Raw genomic sequence first — 25,009 nt, 5'->3', positions numbered from 1 at the left:
CAGGACTCCATATTTCCTTCCACATCCATGCAAATCTGTAGAGAGCTGCCTTTCAGGGGACTTATGTCCAATCTAACCCGTTTAACCTCCTCTAAACCCATACGAAAAGAAGCAGGGAAGAGTTTGATTTTACTAGTGATGAGTCAAGTTATAAAAATCCTGCAGCAAGAAAGAAAGTTCCCCAGCGTCCAATAAAAGCATGAAGGTTAATCCATGACATTTAAAAACATAAAAAATGTGCCCCTTGTCAGGCAAATATGACTCGTCTCCTCCCAGTCTTACATTCGTTGAGTCCAGTTTAGCTGCTGCGTGTGGAGTGTCACTTCATAAGTCTCTCTCTTCTGTTCTATAGCACCTAGAAACATGCTGCTGGTGTCATATTCAAGATAAAATCACATCACGTACACAGTTTTGTGAGCTACAAAAGTTAGACCTACAGGCAGTTAAAAAGAAATTATAATCAGGAATTGGATCTTTATCTGCAGCTCACATTTCCAACTAATTTCCATGTTAAGTGTGTCGTTATCTCTGGTTATGTACATCACAGAACCAGAAGCTTGGTATGACACCAGCAGCATGTTTCTAGGTGCTATAGAACTGAAGAGAAAGGCTTCTGAACTGACCTCTTCCTCCCCACGCAGCCTCTAAACTTGACTAATCTCAGGTCAAATATAATAAAGGCTGTTAAAGACCTAGTTGGGAATGCAAACTATAGATAAAGATCCAGTTCCGGCCTAGGGCACAGAAGCACATACGTGATGGGGTCTAAAAGATGAGTCTTATCTTTCATATGTCACCAGCTGCTTATGTCTAGGTGCTAGAGAACTGAAGATGGAAGCATCTGAATTTATTCCCCCTGCAGCCTCTAAACCTGACTCATCTCTAGTAAAATCTGACTCTTCTCAGCTTCTTTTCTTATGGCTTTGGAGGATATTTTTCTTCTAGGTAAACCGGTGATATTTCACATAAGAGGGAATTCTAGAAAGGACATTTCATCCCCTCCCTGGGAAAGGGGGGGTGGTGGTTTAAAGGGGTAAAGTTGGCGAGTCCCTTTAATACACCAATTCTATTATTGAACTCCTACTGATCGTACAGTGATTGCACACCCTGAGATGGGAAAAGCTGTATCATCAAAATCCTCAAAATAAAACCGTTTCCAGATGAAACAAAACCCTCTGTCTGGATGTCAGGAATAATCCCCCGAGCTGTAAGGACCCCTCACACTGCGGCCTCTGGGGTCCGTGTCTTTCCACTCTGTTAAACTTTGTTCTGGTTCACGTGAGAAATGCTGCGAGCCGTGTAATGTGTGCTTATAGACTGACCTCTGTATGAACCTCCAGGCACACAGCGCGGCCCGGGGTGAGAAAAGTCACCCCACAAAGCCATAGTATAGGGGCGTTAGTATAGTTATGGGGGACGCCGCGTCTATTATACAGCTCATAGTTATGGGGGACGCCGCGTCTATTATACAGCTCATAGTTATGGGGGACGCTGCGACTATTATACAGCTCATAGTTATGGGGGACGCCGCGTCTATTATACAGCTCATAGTTATGGGGGACGCTGCGTCTATTATACAGCTCATAGTTATGGGGGACGCTGCGACTATTATACAGCTCATAGTTATGGGGGACGCTGCGACTATTATACAGCTCATAGTTATGGGGGACGCTGCGTCTATTATACAGCTCATAGTTATGGGGGACGCTGCGACTATTATACAGCTCATAGTTATGGGGGACGCTGCGACTATTATACAGCTCATAGTTATGGGGGACGCTGCGACTATTATACAGCTCATAGTTATGGGGGACGCTGCGACTATTATACAGCTCATAGTTATGGGGGACGCTGCGACTATTATACAGCTCATAGTTATGGGGGACGCTGCGACTATTATACAGCTCATAGTTATGGGGGACGCTGCGACTATTATACAGCTCATAGTTATGGGGGACGCCGCGTCTATTATACAGCTCATAGTTATGGGGGACGCTGCGACTATTATACAGCTCATAGTTATGGGGGACGCTGCGACTATTATACAGCTCATAGTTATGGGGGACGCCGCGTCTATTATACAGCTCATAGTTATGGGGGACGCTGCGACTATTATACAGCTCATAGTTATGGGGGACGCTGCGACTATTATACAGCTCATAGTTATGGGGGACGCTGCGACTATTATACAGCTCATAGTTATGGGGGACGCCGCGTCTATTATACAGCTCATAGTTATGGGGGACGCTGCGACTATTATACAGCTCATAGTTATGGGGGACGCTGCGACTATTATACAGCTCATAGTTATGGGGGACGCTGCGACTATTATACAGCTCATAGTTATGGGGGACGCTGCGACTATTATACAGCTCATAGTTATGGGGGACGCTGCGACTATTATACAGCTCATAGTTATGGGGGACGCTGCGACTATTATACAGCTCATAGTTATGGGGGACGCCGCGTCTATTATACAGCTCATAGTTATGGGGGACGCCGCGACTATTATACAGCTCATAGTTATGGGGGACGCTGCGACTATTATACAGCTCATAGTTATGGGGGACGCTGCGACTATTATACAGCTCATAGTTATGGGGGACGCCGCGTCTATTATACAGCTCATAGTTATGGGGGACGCCGCGTCTATTATACAGCTCATAGTTATGGGGGACGCCGCGACTATTATACAGCTCATAGTTATGGGGGACGCCGCGACTATTATACAGCTCATAGTTATGGGGGACGCCGCGACTATTATACAGCTCATAGTTATGGGGGACGCCGCGACTATTATACAGCTCATAGTTATGGGGGACGCCGCGACTATTATACAGCTCATAGTTATGGGGGACGCCGCGACTATTATACAGCTCATAGTTATGGGGGACGCCGCGACTATTATACAGCTCATAGTTATGGGGGACGCCGCGACTATTATACAGCTCATAGTTATGGGGGACGCTGCGACTATTATACAGCTCATAGTTATGGGGGACGCTGCGACTATTATACAGCTCATAGTTAGGGGGGACGCTGCGTCTGTTATACAGCTCATAGTTATGGGGGCGGCGCGTCTGTTATACAGCTCATAGTTATGGGGGACGCTGCGACTATTATACAGCTCATAGTTATGGGGGACGCTGCGACTATTATACAGCTCATAGTTATGGGGGACGCTGCGACTATTATACAGCTCATAGTTATGGGGGACGCCGCGACTATTATACAGCTCATAGTTATGGGGGACGCCGCGACTATTATACAGCTCATAGTTATGGGGGACGCCGCGTCTATTATACAGCTCATAGTTATGGGGGACGCCGCGACTATTATACAGCTCATAGTTATGGGGGACGCCGCGACTATTATACAGCTCATAGTTATGGGGGACGCCGCGACTATTATACAGCTCATAGTTATGGGGGACGCCGCGTCTATTATACAGCTCATAGTTATGGGGGACGCCGCGTCTATTATACAGCTCATAGTTATGGGGGACGCTGCGACTATTATACAGCTCATAGTTATGGGGGACGCTGCGACTATTATACAGCTCATAGTTATGGGGGACGCTGCGACTATTATACAGCTCATAGTTATGGGGGACGCCGCGTCTATTATACAGCTCATAGTTATGGGGGACGCCGCGACTATTATACAGCTCATAGTTATGGGGGACGCTGCGACTATTATACAGCTCATAGTTATGGGGGACGCTGCGACTATTATACAGCTCATAGTTATGGGGGACGCTGCGACTATTATACAGCTCATAGTTATGGGGGACGCTGCGACTATTATACAGCTCATAGTTATGGGGGACGCTGCGACTATTATACAGCTCATAGTTATGGGGGACGCCGCGTCTATTATACAGCTCATAGTTATGGGGGACGCCGCGACTATTATACAGCTCATAGTTATGGGGGACGCCGCGACTATTATACAGCTCATAGTTATGGGGGACGCCGCGACTATTATACAGCTCATAGTTATGGGGGACGCTGCGACTATTATACAGCTCATAGTTATGGGGGACGCTGCGACTATTATACAGCTCATAGTTATGGGGGACGCTGCGACTATTATACAGCTCATAGTTATGGGGGACGCTGCGACTATTATACAGCTCATAGTTATGGGGGACGCTGCGACTATTATACAGCTCATAGTTATGGGGGACGCCGCGTCTATTATACAGCTCATAGTTATGGGGGACGCCGCGACTATTATACAGCTCATAGTTATGGGGGACGCCGCGACTATTATACAGCTCATAGTTATGGGGGACGCCGCGTCTATTATACAGCTCATAGTTATGGGGGACGCCGCGTCTATTATACAGCTCATAGTTATGGGGGACGCTGCGACTATTATACAGCTCATAGTTATGGGGGACGCCGCGTCTATTATACAGCTCATAGTTATGGGGGACGCCGCGACTATTATACAGCTCATAGTTATGGGGGACGCCGCGACTATTATACAGCTCATAGTTATGGGGGACGCTGCGACTATTATACAGCTCATAGTTATGGGGGACGCTGCGACTATTATACAGCTCATAGTTATGGGGGACGCTGCGACTATTATACAGCTCATAGTTATGGGGGACGCCGCGACGTTTGAAAAACCTATTGTATTTATAAGCATGAACTTTCGTCCTCCGACAGCCCTTTCAGATTTGTCATTATGGGTGTTGTAGGAATGAAGGACCCACTAGGACCCTATTATTGCCCCTCACTGGAGCTATAGTTGCTGTTCCAAAGCGATAAACCTTGCACCCATTTTTTTTTTTTTTTTTTGTACATACTGCTCCAATTACACAGGGCAGAGGACCACTGACACTAGATTAAAGGGATCCTACTACTCGCCATTTCCGGTAGGGAATGAAATGTCCTTTCTAGAATTTCCTCTTTTATGTGAAATTTCATCTGTTTAAAAAAAAAAAAAAAAAATCCCATCTAAAGTCATGTGACAGGGAGCCCAATCTTACCTGAGATGAGTCACTTTTTTGTGGCTGCATGGAAGGGTCACTTCTAGTACCAAGAAATGACATGTCCTATTAAAGATGAGAATGTCCTTTCTCAGATCACATCAGGCTTGAGGTAAGGCAGGTAAAGGAAATCTACCATCAAAATCCATCATGATAAAGCAGGGACACTTACTCATAGGCCCACTCACCGTGACTGTGGTCATCTTCTTATCTCTATTATGCATGACCTCCTTTCTTCTAAAAATCAACGTTCATTTATGCTAATGAGTCATAAGCGCTCTGGGGGGTGGGTGATACCAGAGCCCCTCCTTGCTCTAACTTCACAGGCTGTTCCTAACTCCCACTGTGTGAGTTTACAGCATGCAGAGGGGTACATATTCTCCTGAACTGTATAACGCCCTGTAAAACTCCAGCTTGGGGGTACTCTGGTAACACCCCCTCCACCCCTTCCCATAGCCATTGTGGCTCAGGTACTAAAGAATCAAAGATGGGGGTGTCTGAATTGACACTATCCCTGCAACCACTTAAAGTGACTTTTCTCAGGCAAAATCTGACTCTTCTCTCCTCTTTCATTCCCTTCTAAAAGATGCAATTCTTGAAGGGACATTTCATCCCCTACCTGAGGGGAAACCACTACAGCAAGTGAAAGCAGCAGCTGATAATGGGCCTGTCTGATGGGATCTTTAAGGGGTTCTCCATGGATGCCAATTAGAAGCCTGTCCTTGGAATAGCTTCATATATCACATGTTCCTGACCTTTTTTTCCCTATTTTGTCTCTTGCAGTGATAACATTTTCCTTTTGACTCCAGAACTTACCCCCCGGAAACTCAGGGCTCTGCCTTTTGAAAAAGCCTCCAAATGTCATTATCACGGAGTTGAGTAAGTTCTCTGCATATAATATTATTATGAGGCTCCCTGGATCCGTTCACTCTGGTGCATCATTGTAAAAGTGACTGTATTCATGTAATGGCCTCTCCAGCTCTGTGTCTCCTGAAGAGCCGCCATTGTACGTCTATCTATAAGTCCTGGCGACTGTCCTCGGTCCATGAGTGTAGTCAGCCCTATGTCCTGATAAGTGTGTGCAATTAACCTGGTCTCTCTCCCTCCCGTTCAGATATTGTCTTGACAACAGGAAAGCTTTGGATCGCGATGTAGGATTTTCCGAATTACAGTCTCGTCTGATTCGCTACGAGACGCAGACGACCTGTACACGAGAATGCTGCCCTATTCCTTTCGCTCTGAGCCCTCTTCCATCACCGGCCGTTCTCTCTGAGCCCGGAAGTGTTCCGGATGGAGAATCCTTGCAAGGCACGGACCCACTGAGGCTCAAACGCCGCTCAAGGGACCTGGATGTGCTAATTGCAAACAAAAGGTTGGTCTTATTTCTTAAAGGTGTTTTCAATTATCTTATTACTTGGTGACTCATAAATAGGATGGGTTATCAATGTCAGATGATAGGGGGGGGTCTAACACTTGTTTAGGGGTAACTGGGAATTGAGCTGTAGTAACACAGTTTAGCCACTAAGCATAGTGAAGCTGTTGTTCTGATTCCAACATTAGAGGCGACCAAGTTCAGCGAATCGCTGCATGAATTACCATAAGGCCTCTTTCACACGAACGTATAGCAAATACAGCCGCACACTGGAGAGAGGAAGGGCGAGCGCTGCACATCCCTCCACTTTCTAATGGAGGCCATGCAGCCGTCCACACGCTCTTATTCCCATGTACAGTGACACGTGTTCTCACCATACCACGGCCGGGCCCTGTGGCCGTCTATGGAGACTGATATCGGTCACACAAAGGTTCGTGTGAAAGGGGCTAATGGTGCCTTTTTGCTGCGTCATGGGGACGCGCTGTATCGGAACAACTCCACCTAATTGCATTTTATGTCTTTGCCTCCAGGTTCGCTAAATCTGAGAGCTCGGACTCTCTCCTGTCCCTGGCTAGTGAAGGGAGCGGTACCAGCACTAAACTAACCAGACATCGATCCGAAAGGGTCGCACCAGCCTCTACCTCCGTCAGACCAACATCCAGAGATCGAGAAACCTCTGTAAGCGGCAAACCCTCCCTGCCAAAGCAGAGCGCAAACCCCGAGACTGAGCTCAAGGAGTCCAGGTCCCAGAAACACAACCGGGTAAGATGTCGCGGGCGATTCCTTTTTTTTTGTGTACAAAAACGAAACTACTTTTGTTGATGTTTCTGCTTCCAAGTTTGGTTTCTTCTCTGCATTCCCTAAACCAAAAAAAGAGACTGAAAAGGTAATTTAGTTACAAAAGATATGTGCGATTATTTATCCCGTACAGATTCCCTTGTAAATTACTCCAGAGCTGCACTCACTGTTCTGCTGCTGGTGGTGGAGTCGCTGTGTACATACATGACATGTAGGTATATGTCTAAAAAGTAGCGTTCCGACGCCTCTGCGATGTGGATAGGTCATCGCTATCTGATCTGTGAGGATGTGACATGCCAGACGCCCACTAGTCGGGTAAACTTTGCAAAAGCTTCTAATACAAATAAATAAAATAAATAATTTTTGTGCTGATGGATGGTACAATGTGTGATTGAGCATAAGAGCCGCTGGTGATGATCCTATGCAGCAGACAACACCGGGACAGGTAAGTCATCATCATCTCAAGTGTCCCTTAAGTCACAGCAGCCATAGCTGGGGGAGAGAAGTGTCACTTATCCCAAATCCTAATGTGTGAATAATGACCTAATTCCCTCAGTCTCCTGCCTCCTCCCTCTCGGCTTCGTAGGGACCCCTCAGGACGGCAGCAGCTCCCATCAGTAATACATGTGTGTGTTATGTGCTGTCATAGGATCGTGTTGCATTATTGTCATATTATTGTGGTAGAAGATGAATATTCGGGGTACATGGGGCTTGGAGGTGCACGGCCCCCCGACACAATCCATACATGTCCATTGTTTTCAGGGCCACATTTATAAGTGACCCAGTTACCGTTACTTCTTAATCAATGGATAACAATGGGTTTGTTGTGGATGAGGGGCTGAGCTTCTCCTGTAATGTCTCAGAGCACATGAGATATGGAGGAGGCCAACGATGGTGGTAGTAGTGGTGATGGTGGTAGTAGTGGTGGTGATATTGATATTGTTATTTTGATTATTTTTTACATTTCTACTAGTTAATGGTATTTAGTATTCAATTTTATTTATACTTTGATTATTTTAGTATTTTAATTTTGTAATATTTATAATTTATTATAAACTTTTTTTTTAATGTGTATGTTTTGTATTGATTTAATATTTATGGTTAGATTATTTTAAAAATAATATATTCATTTTAATATTTAATTTTATTTCCCCCTTTTCGGGATCTCGCTAGTGTTTGGGTGTTGGTGAAGTTGCAGCTCATCCTCCTCCGCTCGCAGTGATCTTTGCACTGGTCGCAGAGCATGTCCACAACATTTCATAATAATTCTTTATATAGCGCACACAGATACCGCAGCGCTGCACAGAACTTCCCAAATCAATCCCTGTCCCCAAAGTATAATTTAAAAAAAAAAAAAGCTCCAAATTTTTGTTATTTTGTGTTTTGATGCCTCTACCCCTGGTGTCTGCGGTCATGTGGAATTGCATTGTGTCCTCACTCTTGTTGTTTGAGGGATGGGAAATAATGATTTCCTTATTGTATTTTCCAGATGCTGCGGGAGGTGGTCTGTAAAACTCTTGTCAAGCACGGGATACAGGAGGGACACCCGTGCTACACGGCCTGCAGCCAGCGCCTCTTCGACATCTCCAAGTTCTTCCTGAAGGTATGTGATCTAGCTACAGCTCTATTCCTGTATATATGTATCTTTCTATTTGTGTTTTAATGGTTCCGAAAGCAGATCCGTAGTCTGTTATTTGCGTCCCGTGTGCGACCATAAAAAGAGCCTCCCTGAGACGCAAACAACTAGTCATAGGACCTACCTGGGCGGTCGCTCATGCACCTGTATCCTCTACTCAATCTGTAGCTGTAGATTAAGGTTATCCTGGAATAATACGAGAATGCATCATATCCACTGTTTAGGATCTGAAGACGTCGAGAGGGCTCCACGACGAGATGAAGAAAGCTGCGAGCAACAACGTGAAGCAGGTGAGACGATCTGCAGAAAGCGTCTTGGTGAAGCCTTGAGCGTACGCCATGTAAATATTTACACCAGGGCAGATGACTGGTCTTTATATATCATGACAAGAGAGGCTGCTGTAAACTTCTACATGGGAAGGAATTCCCTCCTCTATGCGGGGGCACTGCCAGTGGAATTTACATCTGTGACAGACAAGTGAATCCAAGATGAGGGGCATCGCCATCCAGTAGGGGTCATTTCAGTGAAGGCGGGTCTCAGTGCCCCCTATATAGGATGTGTGACAATCCCTGCACTAATAATAATAGTAGTAATTCCTTTGTGTAATCTGTGTGCACTATATAAATAGAGCTTGCCAGATTAGTCCCTGTCCCCATTGGTGCTCACAATCTAATCAACCTACCAGTATATTTTTGAGTGTGGGGGGAAACGGGAGGACCAATAGGAATCCCACGCAAGCACGGAGAGAACATACAAACTCTTTGCAGAAGTTGACCCTGGGACTTGAACCCAGGTCCCCAGCGCTGCAAGGCAGTAGTGCTAACCACTAAGTCACCGTGCTGCCCTAGTGGCTATAATGTATAGTACTGGTTGTAAACCGTTCCCATAAGGGTGCAGATTAACCCGTTAAACTATCAACCCCCCATAAGGAAAGTGTCCTTTCTAGAATTCCCTCTATTATGTGAAATTTTTACCATTTACTTATTCACCTCTTAACGACTTGTAATGTACTAGTATTTCTTAAGGGAGCATGTGGCACACTTTTACAGATGTATAGCAAATTCTCCCTAAACTGCCAAATGGTAGGATCGATCTGAACCCCTAGGGTTAAAATACCTTAAGGGGTCTAAGTAAATGGTAAAAAAAAAATTAACAGTAACAAAAAACCCTAAATGTATAAATCTCTCCCTTTCCTTAGGACTGATATCAAAATATAAAAACGGTCAATTCCTGCATTGATGCCAGTAATGGAAAATTGTGCCCAAATGTCCAAAACACCAATTTTATTTTTTTTTTTTTACATTTTGCAACACAGTCTCTAGGACTTGAAAGATGCTGTTAGTGTCATATTAAAGATAAGAATATCATCTTTCAGATAACATCACAACTTGTGGTTACGTGAAATACAGACCCAGAGACTCGGGCAGACATAGTTGTGAGCTGAAAAAAAGTTCCTGATTATTTTTTTTTTAAAACTCCCTGTATCTGTAGATCAGAGAACCATAAGCCTGATGGGATCTAAAAGATTATATTCTGATCTTTAATATGACACCATGTGTCTAGCTCCTATGTAACAGAAGATAGGGGCATTTAGAGTGACTATCCACCTGCAGTCTCAAAATTTGACTCGTCTCAGGTAAAATATGACTCTTCTCTGCCCATAGTCACATGACTTTGGAGGAGACTTTTTATGGGTAAACGGGTGAGATTTCACATAAAAGAGGGAGTTCTAGAAAGGACATTTCATACTTTACCTAAAGGTGTGGTAGTTACCTACTTTACCTAAAAATCTGGAGGCGGGTTCCCTTCAAAATTATGGACCTTACTTCCTAGCACATTGTACATTTGACATCCAGTCTTTGGCGCCTTCATGCAATTTTGCAAAAAAAAAAATGACATTCACTTGGGATTGTTGCAGAATGTACAGAAGGAGAGATGGCAACTTTGCTGATCTTCTACTCTGTTCACATCCAGAGCTGCGTTTTAAAACCACTTTCTTTTGAGTTTTAACCTTTGCTCTTGGATTTACCTTAACAAAAGAAACAAAGATCACGTTAGCAGGAGGGAGGGGTAACTACCACAGAGCGGGTTGTCTCCAGCAGTAAATCCTCTGAATACTTGACATTTGCCGGTGATGTAATAATTGTATCACAATCCCAGGATCCCCGATCATTTATTCATGAGCTAATCCCTCCATTATACTCCAGAATAATCGCCCTACATGGCGCACACCCTCTGCCGCTCTCCTAACTTTGTATCCCAGAGATCGGTCATGCAGAGAGGCTCTGTAATGGTGTCAGTGACCCGTCAAGGGAGATGGACCAGAACATCCACGTATCTCTGAGTCCGCTGTAGGATTGGGTTGAAAAGTAAATGTTTGGTAACTTATTTCTCGCCCCCCCGGGAATATTTTCTGTGTCTGTGACATAAATCCAGATTATAATGTGACATCCCATTAGACTTATTGATGATTAGTTGTTACGTTCCCGTAGAGGTGCTGGGTCTTACTGTCACCATCCGTCCCCTCCTATGGCGGGTTTTGTGCTTCCCTATAATCTGTTCTGTCAGTGTCCGGGAGATCGCAGGTTGTGCACGCAGGTTGTACATTCATATCTAATACAATGTGCTTGAAAGACTTGCGGCAGCCCTATTTCCCGGATCAGACCCTATACAGCGCGCAGGACTCCCAGCGTCCGTGTACTATGGGGCTGCAGTTCCCAGGACCAGCCACTATACGGAGAATGGAGCTGGTCTTCTGCTGCTATAGCGCACACAGACTACGGCAGTCATCTAATCAGTGAGGAACAGGGAGATATTTATTACCCTGCCCACACATGGTGATTGGCAGAGAGAGTCCTGATTAACCCACCCACACACAGTGATTGATGGTGAGAGTCCTGATTTACTGCCAATCACTGTGTGAGGGTGGAGTAATAAGGACTCTGTGTGTGGGCGGGGATGACGGTGCGAGTACTGAATACTGTTTGTGGATGGAATTACCCTGCCCACACTGTGTGGGTGGAGTAATCAGGACTCCTACTGTCAGTCACTGTGTGTGGGCAGAGTAATCAGGACTCTCACTTCAGTAATGGTGCATGGGAGGGGTAATCAGGACTCTCACTGTGTGTGGGCAGAGTAATCGGGACTCTCGCTGTCAATCACTGTGTGGGCAGAGTAATCGGGACTCTCGCTGTCAATCACTGTGTGTGGGAGGAGTAATCAGGACTCTCGCTGTCAATCACTGTGTGTGGGCAGAGTAATCGGGACTCTCGCTGTCAATCACTGTGTGTGGGCAGAGTAATCGGGACTCTCGCTGTCAATCACTGTGTGTGGGCAGAGTAATCGGGACTCTCGCTGTCAATCACTGTGTGTGGGCAGAGTAATCGGGACTCTCGCTGTCAATCACTGTGTGTGGGCAGAGTAATCGGGACTCTCGCTGTCAATCACTGTGTGTGGGCAGAGTAATCGGGACTCTCGCTGTCAATCACTGTGTGTGGGCAGAGTAATCGGGACTCTCGCTGTCAATCACTGTGTGTGGGCAGAGTAATCGGGACTCTCGCTGTCAATCACTGTGTGTGGGCAGAGTAATCGGGACTCTCGCTGTCAATCACTGTGTGTGGGCAGAGTAACCGGGACTCTCGCTGTCAATCACTGTGTGTGGGCAGAGTAATCGGGACTCTCGCTGTCAATCACTGTGTGTGGGCAGAGTAACCGGGACTCTTACTATCTCTCCTGTCCCGCTCTTCTTCCTGCCCCATCCCCTGACATATGACAATCTCCTCTCCCTCCATCATATTGTCTCAGAGACCTGATGATCCCTTTAGTCCCTGTAGATCCTGATTTTGTGTCTTTTGTTCCTCCTCAGGTTATTCAGTGGGAGTTGGACAAGATGAAGAAGAAGTAGTGAGATGTCTGTGTTGTCTGTTATCATTTCTCTGTCATTTCCTTTAATAATAAAGTGTTCACCTTCTCCCTGCTCTCGGCTCTGAGCTGGTGATGTAACAATCCCCCCCATTGTCTGCTGTAAGGATCTCCCGGGCCCCGTGTTTTGTTTTCCGATATCATCCGTTTGCTTAGGAGAGATGCGAGAGGGAATTAACCCTTTACACGGGAGACGACATGGATGACATTTGCTCAGATAATCACCCGCCAAAATGGCAAAGGCAATGCACACTGGAGTATAGTCACCCTTACCCAAAATCAATATTGTAATCTCAATAGTGGCGCCTCCTTGAGGATGATTGAGGTAGTGCAGGAATGGTTTTTTGTGACTCGTTTTGGAGGACCCATCCTGTCCTGTATTACACAAACAACCCATGGATGTGAATAAGAGCAGTGTAATACCTAATCTCTTCAGTGGTGGTGCTGCAGGGATAGGCCACACAGGATGATTGACCGAAGAGACTTTACCATCTCTAAACAGCATGTGTAGACTTTACCCCTGCAGAATAACCCCCCCCCCCCTTTAAATCTTCCATGATGGGTGTAATCTGATTCTCGCTCTTCTGTTCTTTGCCTCCTACAATGTGTTCCCTGCAGTCCTGGGGTGAGGGTTATAGGATCAACATAAATAATTTATATGGAGCAACAATGGCGGCCCTGAGCTCTACCTCATGTACTGTACAAAGGGGAACCCGGCAGGAGCATCACCCATCATACAGAGCTCTGCTCTCAGGGGGATATGGAGGTAATAGAGATATATCTGGAGGTAGGGGGTATTCGGGGAAACCCTCAGTACTAGGTGATGCTAGTGTATAGGTGCCAGTTTATTGTAAAGGGTGTGATATTGTCAGTCTATGGCAGTGGGTCCTTCATTTTGGTTGGGGATCCACAGGTGGTGCAGCCCAGGGTAAGGACAAAGGTACACTGCTGAGCTCTTGGCTCCCTACATTGAATTTCTCTTCTACTCTGAGGGAAAGCTGTAGCAGGACTCTGCTCCCTAGAGCAGCTCAGTGCAGAGAGCTAAGAGCACAGCAGTGTGAGGATTGAAATATGATGTACGGGACTGCTAACAGATTTGCATAGTCCTAAATACTATCCTAGACCATCAGGAAAGTGGTCATTAACCCTTCCACTCCTTTGAACACTGAAAACAGACAATATCCCCCAGACCACCAGGGAATATGATTTTGTATGTGCAGTAGAAGAAACCGTCTCCATCTTTTGTTTGTTGGTGCTCATTGTTTTTCAGGCGTCGTCCAAGCGGTAATAAAGATGATATTCTGTGTGTGGCCGCAGGATCGGGACCTAATGATTATACAATAATTTGTGTATCACAGCGAGACCAAGGGAGGGACAACAACCCAAACCTCTCACAGCGATGACGGTAATTACAGGATTCCACAAGCTCCGGGGGTAATTTGCAGGAGATGAAGGGATGGGAGTAAAGACGCGGAGTCCGTGCAGTTTTATTACTTTTATTTACAAGAATTGTCAGCGAGGGGGAAAAAAAGTCTTATTTATCAATAAAATTACAACCAATAAAAAGCTCCAGAGCATTAAAATCTAGTAATTAGCGGAATTCACTTGTTATTGAGGTAAGTACCGATATGTCACGTGCTGTCAGGTCAGTGGTCCCCCCATGGGGGCAGATTAGTGTAAGGAGGTGCTGGATGTTACTATCTGGGGCCAGTCACGTCTGTGGCCAGAGACATAAGGATTAGGGACTGGAGATGGTCCCTGAGATACAATGTAGGTCGTATAGGTTGTGGCCCAGCAGAGCTAGGACTGGAGATGATCCCACAGCTATAGTGACTGATTTTTGGGTGTTTAGATCATGATCCACGAAATGTGGAGATTCACTTCTACGAAACGAGCAAACATGAGAGAAACTAAAAACTTGATACTTTTTATTTTATGTTGATTCCAAATCTGACACCCCCCCCCCCCCCCTCTGTTGGACTGCATATTGGGTGCTGACCGACTTGGACACCGTTCCTCACCTATAAGTTGACATCCAGCTCAGTTAAGCAATTGTCCCTCATCTATAATGATGGCCATATTGGCTGTCACCCATCTAGTGTAGGAGAAGCTACTGGAGACGGTCCCTCACTTATTATGGCAGCCGTCCAGGTCAGTTAGGAGTAGGGACTAAAGATGATCCCTCACCTACATTGATGGCCATATTGGCAGTCACCCAGCTTGTTGGAACAGCTACTGGAGACAATCCCTCACCTATAATAGCCGTCACCCATCTTGCACAGGAGCAGCTCCTGAAGACAGTCCCTCACTTATTATGGTTGCCATCCAGCTGTTTCCAGGAGCTGCCCCTGTGCACACACAGCTGCCCCTGTGACAGCTATTATAGGTGAGGGATCCAACCAAGGTGGGTGACAGTCATTATGGCCATCATTCTTGGTGAGGGATCATCTTTAGTCCCTACTCCTAAATTAGCTGGATGGCAACCATAATAAGTGAGGAACTAAGTTAGAAATAGGGACTGAAGATGATCCCTCACCTAGAATGATGGCCATATTGACTGTCACCCACCTTGGTTGGATCCCTCACCTATAATAGCTGTCCTCAGTTTGGGCACTCGGCATCTAAAAGGTTTGCCATCACTGTCCTAATCAAACTACATCCAAAACCCACATATTTTTCGCAAAGTGCCGACGCGACAATTTAAACAGTAACTTATTACTCCCTACTCTGTCACAGGTTTAAATTGTATAGGGACCTTTTGGACACCAATACAGTAGAAAGAAGGAGAAAAAGCTTTGGTTATCATTGTAGCTTCCTTCTAGGGTCCTGGGCTGCCTGGGACTGCAAGAGGCCTTGAGTCCTGTCTGGCGGAGTCTGCGGTGGGCTGATGGCACGGGTGCCCATAGAGAGGGCTCTGAGTGCCACCTCTGGCACCTGTGCCATAGGTTCGCCACCACTGGATTAGGAGATGAAATTGTATACTGGTGTTTATGGCACATACATAACATCAATACTGTAGGTAAGTACAGTAATTAGAGACTGGACATCCACAATGTGTGACTGATTAGTTTTATTTCTGCCCCCCCCCCCATAGAGGAGATAAGAGGATTACATGGCGTGGCACCGACCACACACTGACATGACTATGAAATCAGTAGCAAAGGTGTTCATTGGCTGTTCATGTCATGTGACAGTAATAAGGCATCTCGTAGATATAATAATTGATTTCTATAATTGGGTTTAGAGGAAGGGTTAAAGGGGTTGTATCAAGTTTGCACGTTATTCCCTATCCACAGGGTTGGGAATAACAAGATAATTATTGAGGGTCCGACTAATGGGACTCCCAGCGATTATGAGAACTGGACCTCCACCTACCCGGAGACTGATGCCCGATTCTGACTAATAGGTGGAGCAGCAGGATACGCATGCGCTCTCCAGATCACTTTGGGTCCTGTTCACCTATTCGGGGAAGGTACCGGAAGTCAGACCCTCAGTGATTGGCTTGTTATCCCCTTCCATCCGGGCACTACTTGGGCAAATATTGCAGCTCAGCTGTATAGAGGTAACTAGAGCTTAGTTGCAATACCACAAACTACCAACGGTCAGGTGTGGCGCTCTTTTGGAAATAGGCAGACATTTTTTTTTCAACCTCCGGACAAGCCCTTTGATTACAAAGACTGGGAAGTCTGTGTATTTATCATCGGAAATAAAGCAATTTTAATCCACTAGCAAATTTTTTAAACTTTAGACAGAACTATAAAAAAAATTTGTCCAAATTTTAAGACTATAAGAATTTCTTCGCTCTTCCGTAAACCGCTCCCTCTTTGTCCAAAGTCCACGGCTGATATTATCACTGAGCTGCAATACCAGACACATCCTGGAGAACAGCCACGATTTCCGATACCACGTCCTATACTCTGAGACATCACCATCTTCTCCAGATTCATCCTCATGCCTGCCACCACCAGAGGGAGACGCTGAGCCCGAGTCTGGTAGATACGGGTTCTCTGTAATCCAGATCACAGGATTTATATTCCAAAACTCATGATATAAACTAATGATTAGGATTATTACCCGGAGCGGTGGATATAATCTACAAACAAGACGGCAGAGGTTCTTCTCCTTACTAGAAATTATTACAATCTAGATTTATTCTGCTCCTGTCGGACTACAGTTCAGCTGATCACTTGCATCCTCGGCTCCAGGGATTCGCTCAAAAAAAATCAAGTACCATAATTAGTGGAAATCTCAACGAAGAGTTTCTAGTGCTCCGTCCCCGGAGGATGGAGAGTGGCCCCTTACATTGTCCTCATGCCACTAGTCCTAGGCGAGTGATCTTGGCAGAGAGGAAGGAATGGATGATGAAGACGATGGGTTTAGGACAACACTGGAGATCCAGCTGCTGCGGAGAGAAGAGAATCCTTGTAAGATGGGAAACCACGTAACGTGTGTGACCGGGTCCCCTCCTCCAATCAGTGGTAGAATGAAGGGTTGGACATGTTTGATTTCAGCATGCACGCTCTTTGGCTGTGTTCACACGGAGTTTTTGCCGCCCGACGAAGGTGTGGACCATAATGGGTGAGAACATGTCATTGAAAGGTGCTGGGGTTGTACTAACTGCTCCTTTAGAGCGCATGCACGCTGGGCCAGGCCGAGTGTACACGTCTACAGAGAGTAGTGGATTGTCATGCGCTAAATCTGGCCCCCCCTCCCTTTCAGAAGAGGGGATTCTGTATTAAAACCGCACATTGTTGCCGATTTCTACTCTCCCATAAGCTGCAATGTTTTTTAAAAAAAAAGTCTCATCCGAAAATTAGCCAGGACGCAAAAGAAAAGTAACACGATCGTTCTTTAATTTTCTACATTGCGCAACAATTCCAGTGCGAAAAAAAATGAATGCTACTGTATTACTGCGCAGAATCCACAACATGGAGTGTTCCTTAAAGAATATATGTGCACCTTTAGGTCACATGTACCGCTGCTTTCTATGGAACCTGGTGTCTTGCATTAATTCGGACACCGATTGCTTGCGTTTCCATAGAAGCGCATATGTGATTGGGACATGTGACTGACGAAAGGTGTGAACGCAGCCTAAGGGTGCAATGTGGAGACCTCAAAGTAACCAAACCAATGGGAGGCTTATTTCCCCCCGCAACAGGGACGTAAAACCGGAAGCAGAACCGCGAAAAAGTAGACATGAGGAAACCGCGTTTTGGCCCCACCTATAAAATATCGATGACTTGCACAGAAGATATTACATGTAGGACAATCCCTTTAAAGGAAATCTACCATAACAAACAAGTCTGGATAACAATAAACCAGGGATCTTAAATGTGTTACCCATGGTCTCCTTCTAAAATCAACTTTTAAAATTATGCTAATGAGCAGAAGTGCTCTGGGGGTGTTACCAGAGCCCCTCTGCTGACACACTTCCGATTCATTAACATAATTATAAAAGTTGATTTTAGAAAGGAGGTGGTCATGGATAACCAGTATAAGATTAGCACATTATCGTGCGAGTAATCTCCTTGGTAGATTTCCTTTGCGGCAGTGTGAATACTCGCTTATGGTCTATCAGTCTGTAGTCTCTTCAATACTCTACTGTCACACTGATACTTACTATGTCTCCATCTTTGCCTCCGAATTCTAAAAACAGCATTTTCACCCCATCATCTGAGGACATTTTTAGTTTTTCGTATGGAAATTGCGCTAGTATCTTGGTAAAAGTACCGTCCGGTGCCGGAGCGGCGATGGAGAATCCGTTCTCGTAGTTTATCACCAGCCGGCAGTCCTGGCTCTTGTAAGTACAAGCTGTAACAGAGAGAAAGTGGTCAGGAAGTGTCAGTTCCATCGCTGCTGCTCCACTCTCCCTCCCTGCAGCGGTCACAGGATGATCCCTGAAACTTTGGATTGGGGGAGGAGCTGCTGGGATGGTCAGTTCCATCGCTGCTGCTCCACTCTCCCTCCTGCAACGGTCACTGGATGATCCCTGACACTTTGGATTGGGGGAGGAGCTGCTGGGATGGTCAGTTCCATCGCTGCTGCTCCACTCTCCCTCCCTGCAGCGGTCACAGGATGATCCCTGACACTTTGGATTGGGGGGAGGAGCTTCTGGGATGGAGACTCGGAGCAGGAGGAGTATATTTCATTCACCCCCCTTCTCTAAGCTCCCAGAAAATTCCTTTAACCTTATAACTATACAAGGGGGGTTGGAGTATCTATAAAGGAGTTCTCGAATTTGTGATGTTAAAATTGGCCTCCGGGGGGGGGGGGGGTGACAAAATGTTCTCCTATGGAATTTGCTTTTCCTTTAAAGGTAAGTGTGTCAGGTTTTAGCCCTCACACTGCTGTGCATTTGGCTCCCTGCATTGAATTGCTATACAGCCCCACCTCTTCTGCTCTATAGAACCGCTGTAGTATTCAACATGGAGCCTGATCCAGTGTTTTCTCAGGGGAGAGACTGTGGGAAGTTAGTGCACAAAGCTAAGAGAACAGCAGTGTGAGGACTAGACCCTGATGGATTTGGAAAAGCGACAATCTTAGAACGTAAATCCATATTTCACAGTCCTGCTGCTACCAACAATATACACAAAGTTATGATCACACATCTCTCCAGGGATAATACATAACACTGGTTGTGGAGAGCACAGCAGTGTGAGGACTAGCCTCCAATGGATGTGGAAAAACTATAATCCTGGAATATAAATCCATATTTCACAGTCCTGCTGCTACTAAGAACATTCACATTTAGTCTTGCCCCTATATTCAATTGTAAGGGAGCCCCGTTCTTTGATTTGCTGGGAGTTAGTTTTTGTGATCAGTGGTGGTCCCAGCATTCACACTCTCCCCAATCACCTTGTTACCCCCTATTCTGTGTGAAGGGATGACTTGAAAAGTTTGGACAACCCCTTTAAGAGTAAGTAAAGAATTAATTCACAGCTGATTTCGTCCATAAACAGCCCCACCCTTGTACAGTGGTTGTGTCTGATATGTGTGGCGCTGTTGTGGTACTTACGTGTGGTGATCTCTTTGATGAGCTCGGCTGCGTTGTGACACCCCTGGACTATCTGCCTGGTCCACAGGGAGAGGTCTCTGCCGGTCTCCACTCTGAACAGATGCGTTTCGATCCCTTGTCGGGAGCCGGTTCTTGTGGCGAAAGAGAATTCGGTTCCCAGTAGTGTTGTGCTTTTCCCTGGTCCGGAATGGACCAACCTGCAGGGAACAAAAGCACCGGCCATCATAGTGTCATCTGCTTCCAGGTAGGAGGAGCTAATCTCCGTCCGTATTGTGTATACAGGCCCTACGCAGATCTATGTATCTCCATGGTAAGTGACTACAAGCAAACAACATATAAAGCCATGTACATTGGGCAACACAAATCCAGGGGCACTTACTCATAGATCCAGGCACCGGGACTGTGGTAATCTTCTTATATTTTTGTCCTAAAATCAACTTTTAAAATTATGCTAAAGAGCCAGAGGTGTTCTTGGAGGCATTACCTGAACCCCTATCTATTTCAGCTTCACAGGCTGTTACACTGTGCAGGAACACTTCCCCCTCCCACTATGTGAGATTACAGTAAGCAGAAGGAGGGGGAAGTGCTGATGGAGCAAGGTGAGGGCAGACAGTGTAACAGCCTGTGAAGCTACAGTACGGATTAGCTCTAATAATGCCCCCAGGAGACCTTCTGGCTCATTAGCATAATTTTAAAAGTAGATATTAGAAGGAAGGAGGCCATGGATAACAAATAGGATTCAGGATTCCTGGATCTAAGAGTAAGTGTCCCTGGTTTATCATGATGGATTTGGATGGTAGATTTCCTTTAAAGGGATCCTGGAACGCTGAATGGCGGTCGGGGCAGACGTAAAAAAAAAACATTTTTCATATCAGTTTCAGTAAATACACAGATTTCCCCTAATTCTAGAACATCTTTTCTAACTACTTTAAGACAGCACGGTGGCTCAGTGGTTAGCACTACAGCCTTGCAGCCAGTGGCGTAACTAGGAGAAGCTGGGCCCCATAGCAGATTTCTGCATGGGGCCCTCCTTCCCCTTAAAAAAATATACATATGTAGGCTGCATTCACATAAACGTGTGCCCGCCCGGCTATAGCCTGGCAGGCACAAGTCTGGCGTGCTGGAGAGAAGGAGAGGCGATAGCGGCTCACCCCTCCCCTCTCCATAGAGAATAGAGCCGCATGGTCGTTCTTATGGCCATAGATAGAGCACGCACTCTCTCTGTTGCGGCCACGGTTCGAAACAGTGAGTACTCGTTGTGCTCACCGTACCGAGCCCAGGCGTATAGAAGCCCTCATATGTTCTTGTGAATGTTCCCTTATACGGACATGTTTATACAATTACACAAATTTATACACTGATATATACACACCTTAATATACTTATATACACATAAAGTTCTACACTCGTATACTATATTCAGTATATAGAGCATATACATACATACTATAAGCACAGCGTATACAAACACACACACATAGTATATTTAAACACAGTATACACATATATACACAATATACACAGTATATACATATATACACAGTATATACATATATACACAATATACACAGTATATACATATATACACAGTATATACATATATACACAATATACACAGTATATACACAATATACACAGTATATACATATATACACAGTATATACATATATACACAGTATATACATATATACACAATATACACAGTATATACACAATATACACAGTATATACATATATACACAGTATATACATATATACACAATATACACAGTATATACATATATACACAGTATATACATATATACACAATATACACAGTATATACACAGTATATACATATATACACAGTATATACATATATACACAATATACACAGTATATACATATATACACAATATACACAGTATATACATATATACACAGTATATACATATATACACAATATACACAGTATATACATATATACACAATATACACAGTATATACATATATACACAGTATATACATATATACACAATATACACAGTATATACATATATACACAGTATATACACAGTATATACATATATACACAGTATATACACAGTATATACATATATACACAGTATATACACAATATACACAGTATATACATATATACACAATATACACAGTATATACATATATACACAATATACACAGTATATACATATATACACAGTATATACATATATACATATACACACAATATACACAGTATATACATATATACACAGTATATACATATATACACAATATACACAGTATATACATATATACACAATATACACAGTATATACATATATACACAATATACACACTATATACATATATACACAATATACACACTATATACATATATACACAGTATATACACTATATACATATATACACAGTATATACATATATACACAGTATATACATATATACACAGTACAGGCAGTCCCCGGGTTACATACAAGATAGGGACTGTAGGTTTGTTCTTAAGTTGAATTTGTATGTAAGTCGAAACTGTATATTTTATCATTGTAGTTCCCGACAATTTTTTTTTTTTGCCCCAGTGACAATTGGAGTTTCAAATTTTTTTGCTGTAATAGGACCAAGAATTATCAATAAAGCTTCATTGCAGACAATTTTAAGCTGATTATTGCAATCTGGGACTATTTTAAAGCATCCAGAGAGCTTCACCAGAGGTCACAGTGGGCAGAGGGGTCCGTCTGTAACTATGGGTTGTCTGTAAGTCGGGTGTCCTTAAGTAGGGGACCGCCTGTATATACATATATACACAATATACACAGTATATACATATATACACAGTATATACATATATACACAATATACACAGTATATACATATATACACAGTATACACAGTATATACACAATATACACAGTATATACATATATACATATATACACAATATACACACTATACACAGTATATACATATATACACAATATACACAGTATATACATATATACACAATATACACAGTATATACATATATACACAGTATATACATATATACACAGTATACACAGTATATACATATATACACAATATACACAGTATACACAGTATATACATATATACACAATATACACAGTATATACATATATACACAATATACACAGTATATACATATATACACAATATACACAGTATATACATATATACACAATATACACAGTATATACATATATACACAATATACACAGTATATACATATATACACAGTATATACATATATACACAGTATATACATATATACACAGTATACACACTATATACATATATACACAGTATACACAGTATATACATATATACACAGTATATACATATATACACAATATACACAGTATATACATATATACACAGTATATACATATATACACAGTATACACACTATATACATATATACACAGTATATACACTATATACATATATACACAGTATATACATATATACACAGTATATACATATATACACAATATACACAGTATATACATATATACACAATATACACAGTATATACATATATACACAATATACACAGTATATACATATATACACAGTATATACATATATACACAGTATATACATATATACACAGTATATACATATATACACAATATACACAGTATATACATATATACAGTATACACAGTATATACATATATACACAGTATATACATATATACACAATATACACACTATACACAGTATATACATATATACACAATATACACAGTATATACATATATACACAGTATACACAGTATATACATATATACACAATATACACAGTATATACATATATACACAGTATACACAGTATATACATATATACACAGTATACACAGTATATACATATATACACAATATACACAGTATACACAGTATATACATATATACACAGTATACACAGTATATACATATATACACAGTATACACAGTATATACATATATACACAATATACACATATATACACAGTATACACATATATACACAGTATATACATATATACACATATATACACAGGATATACATATATACACAGGATATACATATATACACAATATACACAGTATATACACAGTATATACACAATATACACAGTATATACACAGTATATACATATATACACAGTATATACATATATACACAGTATATACATATACACAGATAAATACATACGTGTATACTTACCTTTTAGGATGTTTGGGTGATCACGCGGCTGTGGCTTCAGGTGAGTGTTGCGGTGGTTGTGCGGGCGGGTGTTCGGGCAGGAGGGGGGGGGGTGCGCTCGGGCCGGGGGGGGGGGGCGATAGAGGGGGGTTCGTTTTCCGGGCGGGAGGGGAAGGGGGGCTGTTCACCGGGCGGGAGGATGGGGGGCGTGGTCGGGTGGTTGTCAACTGTGCCGTGTGTAGGCGGGCCGCGGTCACGTGTGCCGGAGGGCCGGTAAGGGAGGTGGGAGGCGGCTGGTGGGCCGCAGGCGGGCGGAGCAGGGAGGTGGTAAATGGGAGTTTCAGGTACTGAGCGATCCATGAGAGGTGGGTGGGCCTGGAGACAGGTGGGCGGAAGCCGGGACCGAGAGGAGGGGCCCGGGGACACATCTGCCAGGCACCCAGCAGTGTATTCACGGACCTCTTTGCAAAACACTGCACACAGGGTCCGTGCATCCCCGGGCCCCTGAACCTCAAGGGCCCCGTAGCGGCTGCTACGGCGATAGTTACGCCACTGCTTGCAGCGCTGGGGACCTGTTGTTCAGGGTCAACATCTGCAAAGAGTTTGTATGCTCTCTCCGTGTTTGCATGGGTTTCCTCTGGGTCCTCCCGTTTCCTCCCACACTCCAACACATATTGGTAGAATGATTAGATTGTGAGCCCCATTGGGGACAGGGACTGATTTGACAAGTTCTGTGCAGCGCTGCGTAATCTGTGTGCACTATATAAATAATAAATTAATAATTCTTAATATTATTACTTTGTTGCTTCTGTTCCTCTGCTATTCCTCCTGGAAATGTAATAACATACAGTTACCATCCCATTTATCAATCATGTGTGTAACTACACATTCCTGCAGGGGGCGGCCCAGGATGCACTGACACACCCCCCTGACTGGTAACACCCAGTTGTCATATTTTATATAGAACTTTCCAGGGGGAATAACAGAGGGACGATTCAACATTCTAAAAACCGTATCAAATTTTTACTTAAAAGTATTTACTAACACAGTGATGTCAG

The 25,009-nt window shown here is 43.8% G+C and overlaps 2 protein-coding genes across 3 annotated transcripts in view; one reads left to right on the top strand and one right to left on the bottom strand.

The window, feature by feature from the left end:
- The window catches only part of MTBP (MDM2 binding protein), a 32,360-nt gene extending 19,578 nt beyond the window's left edge, over positions 1-12,782 (top strand). The window contains exons 17-22 of the mRNA XM_072151247.1: positions 5,786-5,881; positions 6,117-6,374; positions 6,905-7,136; positions 8,662-8,775; positions 9,033-9,098; positions 12,674-12,782. Coding sequence (XP_072007348.1) covers positions 5,786-5,881; positions 6,117-6,374; positions 6,905-7,136; positions 8,662-8,775; positions 9,033-9,098; positions 12,674-12,712 — 805 coding nt within the window. The 3' untranslated portion in view covers positions 12,713-12,782. The remainder of the gene's footprint in view (positions 1-5,785; positions 5,882-6,116; positions 6,375-6,904; positions 7,137-8,661; positions 8,776-9,032; positions 9,099-12,673) is intronic.
- A 1,429-nt stretch (positions 12,783-14,211) lies between these two features.
- The window catches only part of SNTB1 (syntrophin beta 1), a 116,867-nt gene continuing 106,069 nt past the window's right edge, over positions 14,212-25,009 (bottom strand). Inside the window, exons 5-7 of one of the 2 annotated variants that reach the window (XM_072151246.1) lie at positions 19,745-19,941; positions 18,350-18,540; positions 14,212-17,128 (exon numbers count right to left, since the gene is read on the bottom strand). In XM_072151246.1, coding sequence (XP_072007347.1) covers positions 17,039-17,128; positions 18,350-18,540; positions 19,745-19,941 — 478 coding nt within the window. In that variant the 3' untranslated portion in view covers positions 14,212-17,038. Of the gene's footprint in view, positions 17,132-18,349; positions 18,541-19,744; positions 19,942-25,009 lie in introns of both variants that reach the window. The other variant, XM_072151245.1, reaches the window with a different exon arrangement.

This window comes from Engystomops pustulosus, chromosome 5, assembly GCF_040894005.1.
Source record: "Engystomops pustulosus chromosome 5, aEngPut4.maternal, whole genome shotgun sequence".
Lineage (NCBI taxonomy): Eukaryota > Metazoa > Chordata > Amphibia > Anura > Leptodactylidae > Engystomops > Engystomops pustulosus.
This window is presented reverse-complemented; position numbering and strand designations above follow the sequence as displayed.